General features: G+C 37.5%; 1 protein-coding gene across 10 annotated transcripts in view; it reads right to left on the minus strand.

The window, feature by feature from the left end:
* Positions 1-15,591, minus strand: part of SLIT2 (slit guidance ligand 2) — a 265,913-nt gene that overhangs the window by 112,388 nt on the left and 137,934 nt on the right. For all 10 annotated transcript variants that reach the window (XM_071556723.1, XM_071556716.1, XM_071556715.1 and 7 more), the window contains exon 5: positions 1,073-1,144. In XM_071556723.1, the coding sequence (XP_071412824.1) occupies positions 1,073-1,144 (72 nt within the window). The remainder of the gene's footprint in view (positions 1-1,072; positions 1,145-15,591) is intronic.

The raw sequence follows: 15,591 nt of genomic DNA on the forward strand, positions 1-15,591 counted from the left end.
CCAATTTGTTTGCAGTGCTGCAGGCAGCAGAATGAAGTCCACCACCAGAAAAAAGGCAAAGGGCTGCCTATCCTGTCCTCTTCTACATCATCACGACCCTCCCTTCGTAATCAGAGAGCACTCTGTTTTCAGAGCACAACGAGAAATTTCACCTTTCCTTATAACACTGGCAACCTCAGTTAATAAAAAGTATTTCAAGAGAAATGACATTAAACCCTCCTATAAAGACCTAATATTTCCATGTATTTATAGATGCCACATAAGATAGCAATCACATCTTTTCACAGCTGAATCATGCCAGAAACTCCATAGTCTTTCTGGAACCCAATATTGTATGTCCTCTGACCTCGCTGGTTGTTTCTGAGTCCTTAGCTTAAAGCAGGGGTTATAGCTTTTCAGGGCATGACCTTATATTTCCTACTACAGAAGTTTATCACAGTCTTCAGATTATTCAGCTCATTCAGTCCTCTAAACTGACCTATCGCTCTAAACAGGAAGCGGAAAAGTCACTGCTTTGCTTTGCCTTGAAACTCACATATTCCCACATTTAGAAGACATAAGAATTCAAAACCTGCCCATGAACTTCGGGGTCAGCATCTCCCGGAAAGTGAGTATGTTTCTTTCAGAAAACACCACAGAAAAGAACTGTGTAAGAAAAATAATCACACTAGTATAAAAATATATGCCAGCAAAACTAGATCTTTATTTATTTTATACAACCAAACCAACTGCAAACTTTTGGAACTAATGCAAAATTATTTTTTTCACATGAAATAATAAAATATTTCAAATTGTCTGATTTTTAAATATTAAATCTAGGTTCCATAAACTAATAGTTATAAGGCTGTGTTGTTTTCAACTTTTTTCAGTGTTTTACATTTCACATAAGGTAATTTTAGGATGTTTAAGATATGTTATTTTGCCAAAACAAATGGTAAGTATTGATTTTATGCAGAGATTCCTTAAGCAGCTATAACAGTACTTAGGAAAAGGGTATCTGATACAAAAAAAGGATAGTATATTGGTAAAGATTTATCATCAGAATACATAGAAGAAGAAAGAAAATACTTACAGATTTTTTATGTCTACTGCTCCTCGAAATGCCTTCCTTGGTATTGCTTGAATCTGATTTTCACTAAGATCACTATGAAAAAAAAAATAAATTAAATATAGAAGTGCCATACAGGTATCTAGGTCTGTGTAAAACACAAAGGAAATAGAAGAAAATAATTTCAATCATTATTGTTCAGTCAATGTTTCCAATGAGGCTTACTTTATTACCTTAACTGATTTGCAATTGAAGAAATAGTAGCAACAATAGTCAAAATATCTGTGTTCCACTAAGTAGTTCCTGTACAAAACAGCAACATATATGCCTAACAAATAGTTTAACAATGAAGGCACACATGATTTATTTTCAACTGAGTGTTTTCACTTTTCACTCATTCCAAATCCATGACATCAAATGTTTGATAGTATGCTCAGCTTTATGTAAGGAAGACTGAAATCCAGGAAAAAGAACAAATAGTGAGCTGTTGAGAAACAACTACGAAGCTGTGTAATATGTGAGATCAATACGTTTCTGAATTTTGTTTCAGAGTTGTAAGCACCATATATTTTAAAAGAAGGCATTAAAAACGTCTTGCAGCAGGTATCTAATGTCCTTCCACAAAACCCCTGCAGGACCAGCTGTACCACAGTACCTGATACTATCACCTTTTCGAAAAGATACATATTATCAAAACCCTTATGAAATATTATTCAGTATTATTTTTTGCCATAAATATGAATAAATAGCCGTTCTTTTTCTGAAATTCAGGTACATTTTTATCCTTCACCACTCAATACTGGAAATAAAATCTAAGCAACTGAAGTAAAGACAGTAACAGAGGAGACAGAAAAATAAGAAAACAAAAGCAAACTAGAATACAGAGCTTTACAATTATGCTATGTACTATTAAAATGCAATGCAGCACAGCAGTTTGAAGATTTCAATTCAGAAATTAGTTTGCTACCCCAGACCAAACACACCTATCACACAATGTACACAAATGTTTGAAGGCCTTCAAAGGGACCTATCTGCCTTGTGTATTAAAATTATGAAATCGGACTTTTTTTTTGGAAGCCTTCCAAGATGCACCTACCTATACACAATATGGGGAGCACAATTAATTACATGGAGAAGCTTGCTCGAGCATTTGACTAAAATATACAAACAAATAAGATGCATACAGGGATTTTCAGTCCATTTGCACAGCAGTCTTCTTGTGCTTCACTAGATTATATGTTGCTGAAACCAAACATGGGTCATCACTCCAAAATCACACCAAATGCAACCCAACTCCAAACAGAAGTGAAGTTTCACTATGTCTTGTGTTTTAGAGATATCTTCAGATGACGTTTTTCAGAGAAAACTTTTAGAGAAACTGCAAAACTGCACATAGAAATAAGAGATCCAGCTCAGTTTAAGTGAATAAGCAAGAATCATTTAGAAGATTAGACTAGAACAGTCATGCTTTTAACGTATTTTTGCTCTAAAACATAATCTAGCATGAGCCCATATTCCCAATTCTGAGCAATCACTCCTGAAGATCTCTTTCAGATTTATGAACATGCAAAAAATAATTTGAGGACTTTTTCAAACCCCACACTGGCCAACAAAATTTATATCAATGTAATTATTTTGAAAATAATACCACATATATTGACAGCAATTTTGCTTTATTCAACAAGTTGTTAACTTATGGAAAATCTCTTTCTATTTACTAAATCTTTCATAGTTCATGCACCTAATTGCACTGCAATATCTTGCAAAGTATACTTAAAACTAAACCCAATTTTACAATTATTAATTGTGTGTGAAAAAAAGAGAATCTGTGAGCTGTGATTTAATTTTCAAGACAACTAAGTAATCTTGAAATGGGATATGACTGCACTGCTCTAACAATAAATTCAGTGGCAATGAATGAAAAAGCAGCCTGTGGCATTTGTTACGGTAACATGATTTAACAGCCTACTTCCTTGGAAAAAATTCCCTTATTAGTAAAAAATGCAAATATCTATATTTACACTTCTCTTTATTTGACTAACACATTTTACCTATATAAAAATTGTGCATGAGGTGGTTAAGGTAGTGGCAGTGATTTGTACCATAATCAATCATTAGTTTATAACACAGATATATGTATATAGCTATGCAAACTACTGCCATACTCATAAATATATACTGCAGGACATAATGGGTAACAGTGCATTAAGCCTTTTATGGCATTTGACAGAGTAACATCATTCACCATTTTATATAATAAAAAAGGTGGAAGATGAGCAATACAAATGTGAATTATTTTTAAAAAGCTAATGGAAAATATCGGTGTTCAAAATCATTCTTTCCTTGACTAAAGGCAAATCTTAGCACAAACACAAGGACTTAAAAGTGGCAGTCACTGTGTGATGTTCCTCAACAAACAATACATTGAGGTTGGATGCTTGCATAGGTACATCCGTGTGTATGTACATGCAAAAGACAGCAGACTAACTTATTGCATACTAGATTTACTGCTGGGTCCACACAGCTAGCACCACCTCCATGCAGCACAGGCTCAAGCAGACTCAAGTATAGTGCTCCCCACTAATTTTAGCACATTTCAAATGTAAACTACTTGACTGCAGAGATTCCCAACCTTGCTATACAAGGCGCTCTATAAGGCATCCCTCTAAATGTGGAGAGCCAAGGAAGGCTGGCAAATGTTTTTTCCAAGAGTAATTTTTTGCAATGCATCAGCTGCATTTGTGAGACCTCTGATAAATATATGATTTTCAACCCAAAATATGTCTCTTTATAGTAGAAAAGGTTTTAGTAATTATTTATTGATTGCTTCAAGTTTTCTTTTGCTCAGTCCAAAAAGGTTTCCTTACAAAAACCTTAAGGGGCTTAAACAAACATTCAACTTTTTCTTGCATAAAATAAACCTACATTTCACAACACAGAAGCTGCTGTGTGGTCTTTTTTTAATGATATTTGAACCCATTCCACTGCAATTCTTAGACTGCTCACAAAAAAGGTCACAAGCAGCACAAGGCGCACTGTGACTTTCATGGGAAATGGGGCAAAAAATCTATTTTGTAGATAAAACTAGACAGTTTTGCAGGACATTGACATTGATTTGACTTTGCAGTTCGTAATCTGCAGTGAAGAAAGGTGCAAACCTCCTTTTTAGCCTGATGGTCATTGTTTTCCTTCACTAATAACTATGATGACTTCATCTCCCATTTCAGAAATAGGCAGCATTTGAATCCAGAATAAATTTTATGATGGCACTTGGTACCCTAAAATGAAAGGGGGTCAATAAAGTTTACGCCATGAAACAAAATATCCTCCTTTTACAAGAAAAAAATCTGTATTTTTGAAAAAAAGCATGAACTTGCTTCACATTTGAAAGCAGCAAACTGATCAAGATACTTTCATTGTAACAAATTGTTCTCCATTATTATTACAGCCCAAGACCTTACATCAAAATCTAGCATCCCTCTGGAATGCACACTTGATTAAAAAATGTTTTGTATACAGCTAGAGTGAAAAAGACAAGGTGTTTACAGAACAGTGTCTATCCAATAGACAAGGCTATCCAATAGATTTTTTTTTAAATAAAGCACAATGATCTGGTAATATGTTTTGACAAGTTCATTTTTGTGCTGTCATAGAGGCCTCTTTCAACTAAATTTTTCTTGACCCTTTTTGATCATTCTTAGAAAGACATATTCCAAATTATTGTGTAAAGTGGAGTACCTCAGACTTTGACCTTTCAAGACAATTCTTTAGTGAAAATCTGTGGGCTTCATTCATATCATTCACTGACAGGCAAAGCACCTTCATCCTTGGGCTCCACTGCATCTCCTTGCTCTGGCATTACCAAATCTGTGCTCGGGACCAGGTGTAACTTCAGTCTCTCTGAATGTAAGATGTCCTCATGGAGAGCTCTCAGGTTTGTTTCCTCAAGTCAAAAGGTGGCACTGCAATACTGGGGTTAAATGGCAGCTTTGCACACCAAATCCACCTGGCAGCTGCTGACAGAGGCTCTTTTTAGAGGAGGCACAAATGAGCATCTCTGCTGCTTTAGATGCGACTGAACCAGCCTGGTTACCAGTTTGTTTCAGATAGGTTTAATCTGTATGCATGTCAAGAATTTTTCTGAGTTGTAATATTCTGGCTGACACCCCATTTTCTCCAATGTAAAACCAGAAAATCAAATCCATACACCAAACAAAGCTGAATCCCATTCTAAATGAAGATACACAGAGGAGAATGCACAAAGATTTCTGAATTATTTTCCAACTACAGCAATTATTAGAAAAACTTGCATGCCTTTTTTTCCTCACAGAAGGTCAGGTGTGTGTTTTTAAATGAGGCTAGATAAGTTGCCCCTGAATAATTACTATTTTTTATAAACAACATAGTCTATCCAAGTATCCAAACTCATCAATAAAATCAGAAATACTACAGCCCCTCTAAGTTCTGTGATCAAGTAAGTTCTGGAATGACTGTGCCTATGTAAAATATAATTTATTTTTAAACAAATGATATGCAATGTACAGTGATAAGCACACATGCCTCAGCTTTCAGATGGATTTCCAAAGATTAAAGATTTAAGATTAAAGATTTAATTCTGATATTCTGACAAAGCAACTGAACTTGTCTATTTTCAAATTATACCTAAAAGAATGCAGACTTGTTTTTCACAAACCAATGAAATAGGAGAAAAAAAAATTAAGAATCTCCCCAACAGAAAACCTCCACCCCACTCTCCTACAAAAAGAAGCCTCATTTTATGTGTTCAGTTTTGACTTTTTTCCTCATAATACATTGGCAATCATAATCTATTATACTTTGTGGAAATAGCAGAAAGACCTTGCCAAAAACCTTGCTGATATTGAATCTTTCCTAAGAACAGGATAGATCGCATTTACTGGTTAGTAGATGAAAGTGTATCAGGAAAAAAACCCCACAGCTTAGAATTCTCTGAACATTTTAAATTCATGCCAATAGAAAAATAATAACAATAATAAAAATAAAATAATAAAATAAATTCCTCCAGAAAACCTCAAAAACTTATTAAAAGTGTTGCTTTTTTATCTGAAGATGAAGCCCTTAGATAACCTGAAACTAATGATCCTGACAGAGTGCTTCAGCTCTTAAAAAATGCAAACAGTACTGCACTGCAGCTATTTTATTACTCACCATGTATGGTTCACAGCTGAACAACCAATATACCTTAAAAACGAGCACTCAAATTTTAATTATATAAATTGAAACACCACATATAATACCTGTATCCCACACTGCTAAGGCTGTATCATGGCTTTCTTATGTGGTTAAACCATTGTTCTTCAGAAACACTAAATCTTTTGAAGATGGCAAACCTGCTTGTAAATTTAATTACTTGTAATTTTATTTTTCCTCTGTAGTTTAACCTCCCTCTGTGTCTGACCAGTGATATCATAAATCTGTACTGCCATTCTCTACATTGCAAAATACTGTGTACTGGAAATGAGTAGTGTGTCCTGATTTTTAAAGGAAAAGGCAGAAATACTCAGTCAAACTAAGTATTGAATACTTACCAGTTTACTTATGCTAGTTCATAAAAACATCTCAGAAGATGGCTATTCCATGATCAGGACCCTTAATAATTATTTACACAGAAGTGACATGAATGAAGCAAGCCTCACTTAGTACTTCTCTCTTACTGGGAAACAACAGTTTTAACATCAGTTAACTGCATTCTTTATGAAATCCCCCATGCCTGTCCAAGGTGGCAGGGAGAAAACAGACACTGTCTGTTCATTAAGGAGCTCCTTGCAGAAAGAACCTGTGAAACATGCTTGGGCACAGGCTACTCACTTGATCCTGGGCTTCAGTAAGGTACTTGTGAGGTCTTGCATGGCCCAAGATACTTCCCCATTCACATTCACTTTAATGAGGCACATCATCTACAACCCAGGTTTTTAAGAGCTTTGACCTTAGGGAAAACAGTACTCTTTCTCACTGCGTGGTACTGAAGACATCAGCAGTAAAATCTAGATCTGGAAGGTGAGAACATATTGCAATGTGACAGCATAAGAGAAGGGAGCCACAGCCACAAGTTTCAACTGTGCCTTGATATGTCTCTTGAGAAGTATGGGGAAAGGTTATTTCATGTTATCATTGACAACTGCCTCTGTTTTCAAAAGCTGCTGTAGCCATGGGCTTTCCAATGCAAAGAGGAGAAAATTAAATACCAAAGTAGGTTTTTCATGTTTCAATGGATCTCTGATTTAGATTTCATTCCTAAAATGCCAGTTTTTGACTTTCTAAATTTGAAAAATAAATATGTATTTCTACGTTGTATTAGGTGGTATGATTTAACACGGAAAAAAATCTTATCCAATTTTATTTTTTCTGCTCCTAAATCACAAAGTTCCACTATAACTAGGACTTTTTCTGAATGCTACAGAGGCATGCTTTGGCAACCACTAGTTTTATTGCGTAGCATAAAGTATGTAAGCACAAAAATTATTTTCAACACTATGTAATGAGAATCAAACCAAAGTACAAAGTCTTCAAGAACACAGATACAACTGAACATTATGGTGTTAACACAGGGGGAGTATTCTGGACAGACAGTTACTCTAAAAGTAGTAGCTCAGGTGAACTGAACCTATTGAAGACTGTTTGGAATTCCATCATGGTATATAAATCATATTGTAACATGAGTTTACTCAAAAAAAACCATGAATGTTTTAATCTATAACATGACAGGGTTTATCCCAAATTTAGCAAGCACGTTAATATATACAAACAAGTAACTACCTTTCCCATCAGTCAAATGAGGCTTATCCAGTTAATTGTTAGAATACTGACATACGTTTGGCTTTTTAGAGTTACTGTATAACATCTTACAGTACTGCATCACTTATTAATGAAGGTAATCTTATACCCAAATGGCTTGTCATGTTTTTTCAGCAAGGCATAGCTTTCCAGCAGATCTATGGATCAATTAAGACAGACAGAACAAGGGAATGTTTAAATATATATATATAATTAACAACGTAGACTATTGTACTGAAAAAAACAAAACAAAGAAACAAAACAACCAACCATGCTGCTGTATCACTACTCTTTGACTATGAAATAAACCATTAAACCTCCTATTAATTTCAATGATTTTTTTCCTGTTCTCCAGTAAAACATTCATTGCAACTATTCCTTTTCATAATGAATATACAAAAGGTGTCCAATACTATCAGAAATAGCCAATAAGTTTCTAAGGCACTTATTTATCCCCTCATGAAGATAAAACTATGAATTATAATTTCAGACATTAGTTCTGTAAAACATTATTTCTGATGCTTTCCATAAAAAGAATAAAATTTCATGTATGAGATAAAATTTCATCTCTTTTTACTGATGAAGAAACCAAGCAGTATGTATGTGTGGTAGCATGTATCAGTACCATGCTGAGGAGCACAAAACAGATGAGAAAAATGTAGATCACAAAGTTGCAGGTTCTCTCTGCATCACTAATTTCCATTCGCTCTGTTGACTCCCTAGAGATTGTGATTATGTACATAGTAGGCACGTAACCCATTCGCACGCTAAAACAGGATCACTCCCTACGCCATGGTGTGCTACATTGCCCAAGTGAATATTCAGCACTTCACAACTTAGGGCAATCATCACTGCAACATGGACTGAATGATTTGAATCACAGCAATTCCCCTGGTAAAGAATGTATCTTTTTCTTTCCTAAGACTATTCACACTGAATTTCCCTGCCCACTCTCAACTCTCAGTTTTTAATGATAGCACTTTTGATGATACAGTTGATGTTTCTTTCATTCTTAATGCTTGAAGGTTTTAAAATGTCATCCATTTCTAAATCTGTTATAGAATCAAAATGTACTTCTCATTATAGCTTTTGCTATATTACTATCTGCATTATTTAAGTAGCAGAACTTTTAATCCACTTTATCTATTTATTTATTGAAGCAGAGGGAGAAATCATTTATCATACTGTATAGAACATATACAGCAAAAGAGAAAAAATAACACGCTACATGATAGTAGTACTGGTAGCCTGGTAATCTCCAGACTTTATCAGGAACTTCAACCTTAACATTCAGAATAAGTCATCAAAAATATTAACTCTGAAAATTACTGGTAATCTTTTTTGTTTGAGAAACAGTCTGGCTCCTCATACCTATGCAATATAATACACAGCTTATTTATAATTTTGCGTATCCGTAATTAGTTCTTTCAGAAGAATGAAAATAGTACAGAGTACAAGTATTAGGTCTTTCAGCTTTTAATAGGATCACATTTTGGGCTTGGAGTAAGACAAAACCTTCAGTCTTATTCTTGGCATAAAAGTTAATCCATGGGCTGCAAAATCAATTCTACTCTACAGTGTCTCCAAAAGTGCACTTAAATCAATTTGTATACTCTGATACCACTGAAAATAATTGCTTAAGGACATTCACCATTTATCCTTTATTGTGCTAGAGTGGCCTAGCATGGCAAATGCTAATTGTGCAATAAAATAAGAGTATTAGGACCACACAGGTATTTTATTGGAGTTTTAGAAATTATTTTTGAAAAGGAAAGCAGTCTTTATTAGCCTGTTCCTCTAAATTAATATGTAATTCTCTTGTTTAGACTATAAAAAAACCCAAAACAAACAAACAAAAAGGAAATAATTACATGTTGTAGCTCCTGAAGAGGAAAGGACCACCTACAATTTCAAAGAAAGAATTGCAACGATACTTCAAATTTGGCATTGGTGTAATCCTTTTGATAGAAAAACCTTGAGGCTCTTAAGAAGACTCCTCACTCCCCCAAAGAGAAACTAGACAATTCTTTATCCCCCGTAGAGTCTCAAATTAAACAGGCTGAAGGAAGGTACTGAGTGAAATTACTGATTGCTGCTTGTTATGCATGCCTAATAGCAATATGACTTCCCTAATAGTGCCCTGACAGCAGCACAGCTGCAATATGAGGGTATCATTGACCTACAGCCTACAGCCCTAACTGGAGTTTGCAGAGTGGGAGATGACTTTTTACCCATACTGGATGTATATCCATATGATGAAACTGCACCTCAAGTACTGCCTTCAGTTTTGAGCCCCTCACTACAAGAAAGAAGCTGAGGTGTCAGAGCATTTCCAAAGGGCAACAAAGCTGGTGAAGGATCTGGAGCACAGGTCTGATGAGGAGCTGCTGAGGGAGCTGGCAGTGTTTCGTCTGGAGAAAAGGAGGCTCAGAGAACACATTATTGGTCTCTACAACTCCCTGAAAGGAGGTAGCAGCCAGGTGAGGGTCACTCTCTTCTCCCAGATAACAAGTGACAGGACAAGAGGAAATGGCCTCAAGATGTACCAAGGGAGGATTAGTTTGGATACGGTTTTTGTCCATGCATTTTTCCCTTTTTATTTAACAAGATTGGAACTGAAGGTGAAATAGAAAATAACTTCAACATTTATGTGCCATTTTTTCCAAACAAGGGCATAGAAGACTGCTTCTTTGTAAGGAAACAGTGAAGACTGCTATTTTCATTTTACCAGTCTCTGATAGGTGATTTGGTGATGAATTTTTAATCTATTATTACACTTGACAGACTTGAAAATGCACTACAAGTTAAGGACTTTAAAATAACAAAGCAAGATGCTGCCAGGTAACTTTCACTTCTTCTGGTACATTAGACACTCAGCATATGCATGGCTGAAACATCCATTTGACTTGGCTGGGGATCTGCTCACATTAAGAATAAATGAGATGGCATACTTAACTTTCCAAAAGACCTCTTTAACAGTATCTGAAAAATCTATCACTACTTTTCTCTGTAACAAAACTTTTTTAGAAGAAGCTTGCAGCTGTCAACATGTCTAATATTTAATATTGTTTCACCTGCTTTGGAATTGAAACTACAAGCACTTTTAGGAACTGATTGAAAGATTGTCTGGTATGTTGTCTGTTTTCACTACACAGTCTATAACCCTGTATATTCTCTTCTGAAGTATCACTTAGTGAGCCATGGAAATTTCTCTCTTACTTCAAAACAGAGCAGAGAGGACTCCTGATCCAACCCCATTATGCATAGCTGCTATTCCAAGAGAGAGTAATAATCACATTCCTGGACACAGAAATTTTTCATGAAGTATAGCTCCAAACTTTTACTATCATAATAAGCTGAGTACTTCAAAGATTTCCTAACAGTAAAACTAACCTCGAACAATTTGTCAAAGGACAGGCAAAATTTGAAGAGTAAACTAGAAAAGGTCTTGCAGATCCTTAGTGTTGAATAACACTGTGTTCACTGTTCCTTCATTTGAGTTGAATGATGTAATTTGTGGATAGTCTCTTGAGATCAGCTGATTGCTTAATAAGACAGATTTATTGTAGTCTTATCTTATACAATATATGAGTAGTTGCATAATATATGTGAAGGAGTGATACTTCAAGCTTTAAGGCTGTCAACTGTCAGTGTCAAAAACTATGCTAAAAATGGTGAAAGACACCAAACAATTATAAAAGGATTACCATGGATGATTAAAAATAACTGACAACAGCTAAGCTATTGTCATAATTCGTTCTTATCAAGATGACCAATATTATATCACTGTTTTCCTGGGCTTCACCCATCTGCTTATACCCATCTGTCATTTCTTAGACTGTAATATCTTTCACAGAAACTGTTTTGTTTCACTGGGTGTTCATTAGCTGGTATTTTTCTTACTCTGTGTTTGTACAGTGACTAGCACCACTGTGTTTCTGTACCAAGAAACTAGGACTTTAAGCTGTTCTATGAGTAAACTAATAACAGAAAGGACAAGAAACACATTCATATCATCCTCCACTTCACTGATAGTGAGTGATAAAACAGTAATAATAAGCTTAGTTATTTGGGTAAATTTGACTGAATGGTTTTTTATTCTATTTCTTGTGTGTTGTGTATGTGCTGGTTAATACAAGCCAATTAAAAGCTCTTAGGAGAAAAACGCAAAGAAATTGTTGGAAAACTTCAGGGCAATTACTGATATATATATTCAAGTACTCTGAAACAAAAACTTTCACTAAAAAGAATTAAATTGCTTAAATATTCTAGCTGAGCATCCCAAAAGTGTCAGGCCTCAAGCTTCTGTTCAAGTGTTCCAGGCTTGTCTTTCTCTTTAAGCCTGCCTTCCCTTTCTGGGCAATTACAGCCTCTTTCCCCAAACTTGTGTCACCACAGTCTCTTCCTTCTCAGTGCTATGCAAAGAATCTGAATATCAAGAGTGGTTTCCTGTTGTAAAAGTAGTAGAGGATATAGCAGAGGCAGTAAAATTGTTATGTAAAACAAGAAAAGTGCATCCTAGCTGGACTCAGGGGCAATTTAGAACTGAAAACACATGTAAAAATGGTAAAAATATTAAAAGAAAATTGGCCATTCCAGAGTGAACTAATAACAATCAATTTCTTAATCAAGAGAAAACTAAAAACAACAACTATGAGTAAAAACCTGGCTCAGAGTTCTTCAAGTGTAAGAATGTGAAAAATCCCATTGCAGCCCTGGCTGTATGCTATTGCCACAATACCAGTATATAAGCATCTGGGACCAGTTTATCACCATGTGGGTATGACCAAAACTGTGTATTCTAAACCCTCTAGCTCATTTCTCATGAACTGTTAACAATGGCCCATTTGCAGCAGCTGCCCAGGGCACAACCAACTCCTCAGGCGAGCTGTGATAACTCCCCTCCAGGAAGTCGTTAGCACCTCCACACCCAGCCTGAGGTGTCAAGTCTGCTAATGAGCCATCAATGATTCCAAAATACCCCATGACTCACGGAGTCAGATCGCCCACTGTGGAACTCCCTGCCCTGGGGGAGGTCCTGGGTGTTCCCACCTGAATTTGAGAGTATATAATCTTGGGGTTTGGGGACTTCTGGTACCACTTGTCAGATCCAGAGGAGGCTCATAACCTCGACAGGACTGCAAATGTCATCTGCACAACACGTTTTTCTTTACCTTCTTTTTACTTTGGACTCAGAGGAACCACATGGGGGTCAGCACAGAGGCTAACAAACACAATTCTGTTTGTGCCCAGGGTGCTGGGTTATACTTCTGGACTTTGTGGGTTAAAACCAATTTCTCTTTGTATCATTGCATTTATTGAAATATTTTTTATTAAATTGTAACTCTGACTTATAATCTCTTTTGTGTTGACTTCATTTCTCCTGCTGGTTTACGTTTAAACCAGCGCAGTAAGTTCCATTTAAATATTCTAGGAAAAAATAATCAATGTGGAACAGAATTTAAGATTGTTTTCAAGAAAAGCTTAAATTGTACTCCTACTTCTGCCATATTCATCTCCCTTTTCTCCTTCAAACTTTCAAAAACCTTCAGCTGCTTGCACTAAGAATAATTTTAATTCAGACATTTTTTTAAGCTTAAGTCCACAAAGCTGATTTTCTGTTCCAGGACTGCACTTTTCCACTGACACCATCAAGAATAGCTGCTCTTAATTACACTTCAAAAATCCATCTTCCCTCCTTTCATACTTTTTTCCCCTCTATCTGTATGTTTTCAAGTCTTCTTTCCTAATTGCTTCCACACAAAATTCTTTCCCTTCAGCCAATTTCCAGACTCTTCTAAGTAGCTGATGGAGCTTTTGCTCAAGTAACTATACAGAAAATCCTATTGAGAAGCTGTAATAATTAGGACAAAGACTGATTATGTGTTGGGTGTGGTGGATTTTTTATTGTTGTTTGTGGACTTTTTAATTTAGGAGAGTGGGTGTTCTGTTTGGCTATTTGAGGGCACACAAAGGCAGTTGGATGGGATGGTTATCAGTTAAGCAACTGCAAACAAATGAGAGCGTACCTGGGAAGAATAAGGGTGACACGAATCATAGAACCATAGAATCGATTGGGTTGGAAAAGACCTTCGAGATCATCAAGTCCAACCCTTGGTCCAACTCCAGTCCATTTACTAGATCATGGCACTCAGCACCACGTCCAATCTGTGTTTAAAAATCTCTAGGGATGGTGAATCCACCACCTCTCTGGGCAGCCCATTCCAATGCCTGATTACTCTCTCTGGAAAGAATTTTTTTTCTGATATCCAACTTAAATTTCCCATAGCAGAGCTTAAGCCCGTGCCCCCTTGTTCTATTGCTGAGTGCCTGGGAGAAGAGACCAGCTCACACCTGGCTATAACTTCCCTTCAGGTAGTTATAGACAGTGATGAGGTCACCTCTGAGCCTCCTCTTCTCCAGGCTAAACAACCCCAGCTCCCTCAGCCTCTCCCCATAGGGCTTGTGCTCCAGTGCCTTCACCAGCCTTGTTGCTCTTCTCTGGACTCGCTCCAGCAGCTCAATATCCTCTTGGAACTGAGGGGCCCAGAACTGAACACAGTACGCAAGGTGTGGCCTCACCAATGCAGAGTACAGGGGAAGGATCACTTCCCTGGTCCTGCTGGCCACGCTATTTTTGATACAGGACAGGATCCCATTGGCCTTCTTGGCCACCTGGGCACACTGTTGGCTCATGTTGAGCTTCCTATCAATTAGTACTCCAAGGTCCCTTTCTGTCTGGCTGCTCTCCAGCCACTCTGTCCCCAGCCTGTAACGCTGCAGGGGGTTGATGCGGTCAAAGTGCAGGACCCGGCACTTGGCCTTATTGAACTTCATCCCATTGGAATCAGTCCATCTCTCAAGTCTATCCAGATCCCTCTGCAGAGCCCTCCTGCCTTCCAGCAGATCGACACTCCCTCCCAGCTTGGTGTCATCAGCAAATTTGCTGATGATGGACTCAATCCCCTCATCTAAATCATCAATAAAGATGTTAAACAGGACTGGACCCAACACAGACCCCTGGGGAACACCAGTGGTGACCGGCCACCAGCTGGATGCAGCTCCATTCACCGGCACTCTCTGGGCCCGACCCTCCAGCCAGCTCTTAATCCAGGAGAGGGTACACTTGTCCAAGCCATGGGCTACCAGCTTTTCCAGGAGTATATTATGGGAGACAGTATCAAAGGCCTTGCTGAAGTCCAGATAGACCACATCCACAGCCTTCCCCTCATCCACCAGGTGGGTCACTTGATCGTAAAAAGAGATCAGGTTGGTCAGACAGGACCTGCCCCTCCTAAACCCATGCTGGCTGGGTCTAATCTCTTGTCCACCCTGAAGGTGCTGTGTGATTGCACTCAGGATGAACTGCTCCATAACCCTGCCAGGCACGGAGGTCAGGCTGACAGGCCTGTAGTTGCCAGGGTCCTGCTTGCAGCCCTTTTTGTGGATTGGGGTGACATTCGCCAACCTCCAATCATCTGGGATCTCCCCAGAGAGCCAGGACTTTTGGAAGATAATGGAGAGTGGTTTGGCAAGCTCTTCTGACAGCTCCCTCATCACCCTGGGATGGATCCTGTCTGGTTCCATAGACTTGTTAGGATCCAGCTGGCTCAGTAAGTCAGTAACTATATCCTCCTGGAATACAGGAGGGCTATTCAGCTGCCTCTCCCTGTCTACCAGCTCCAGAGGCCAGTTGTCTTGAGGGCCACCTGTCTTACTGGTGAAAACTG

This window comes from Pithys albifrons, chromosome 5 (assembly GCF_047495875.1).
Source record: "Pithys albifrons albifrons isolate INPA30051 chromosome 5, PitAlb_v1, whole genome shotgun sequence".
NCBI classification, from domain to species: domain Eukaryota; kingdom Metazoa; phylum Chordata; class Aves; order Passeriformes; family Thamnophilidae; genus Pithys; species Pithys albifrons.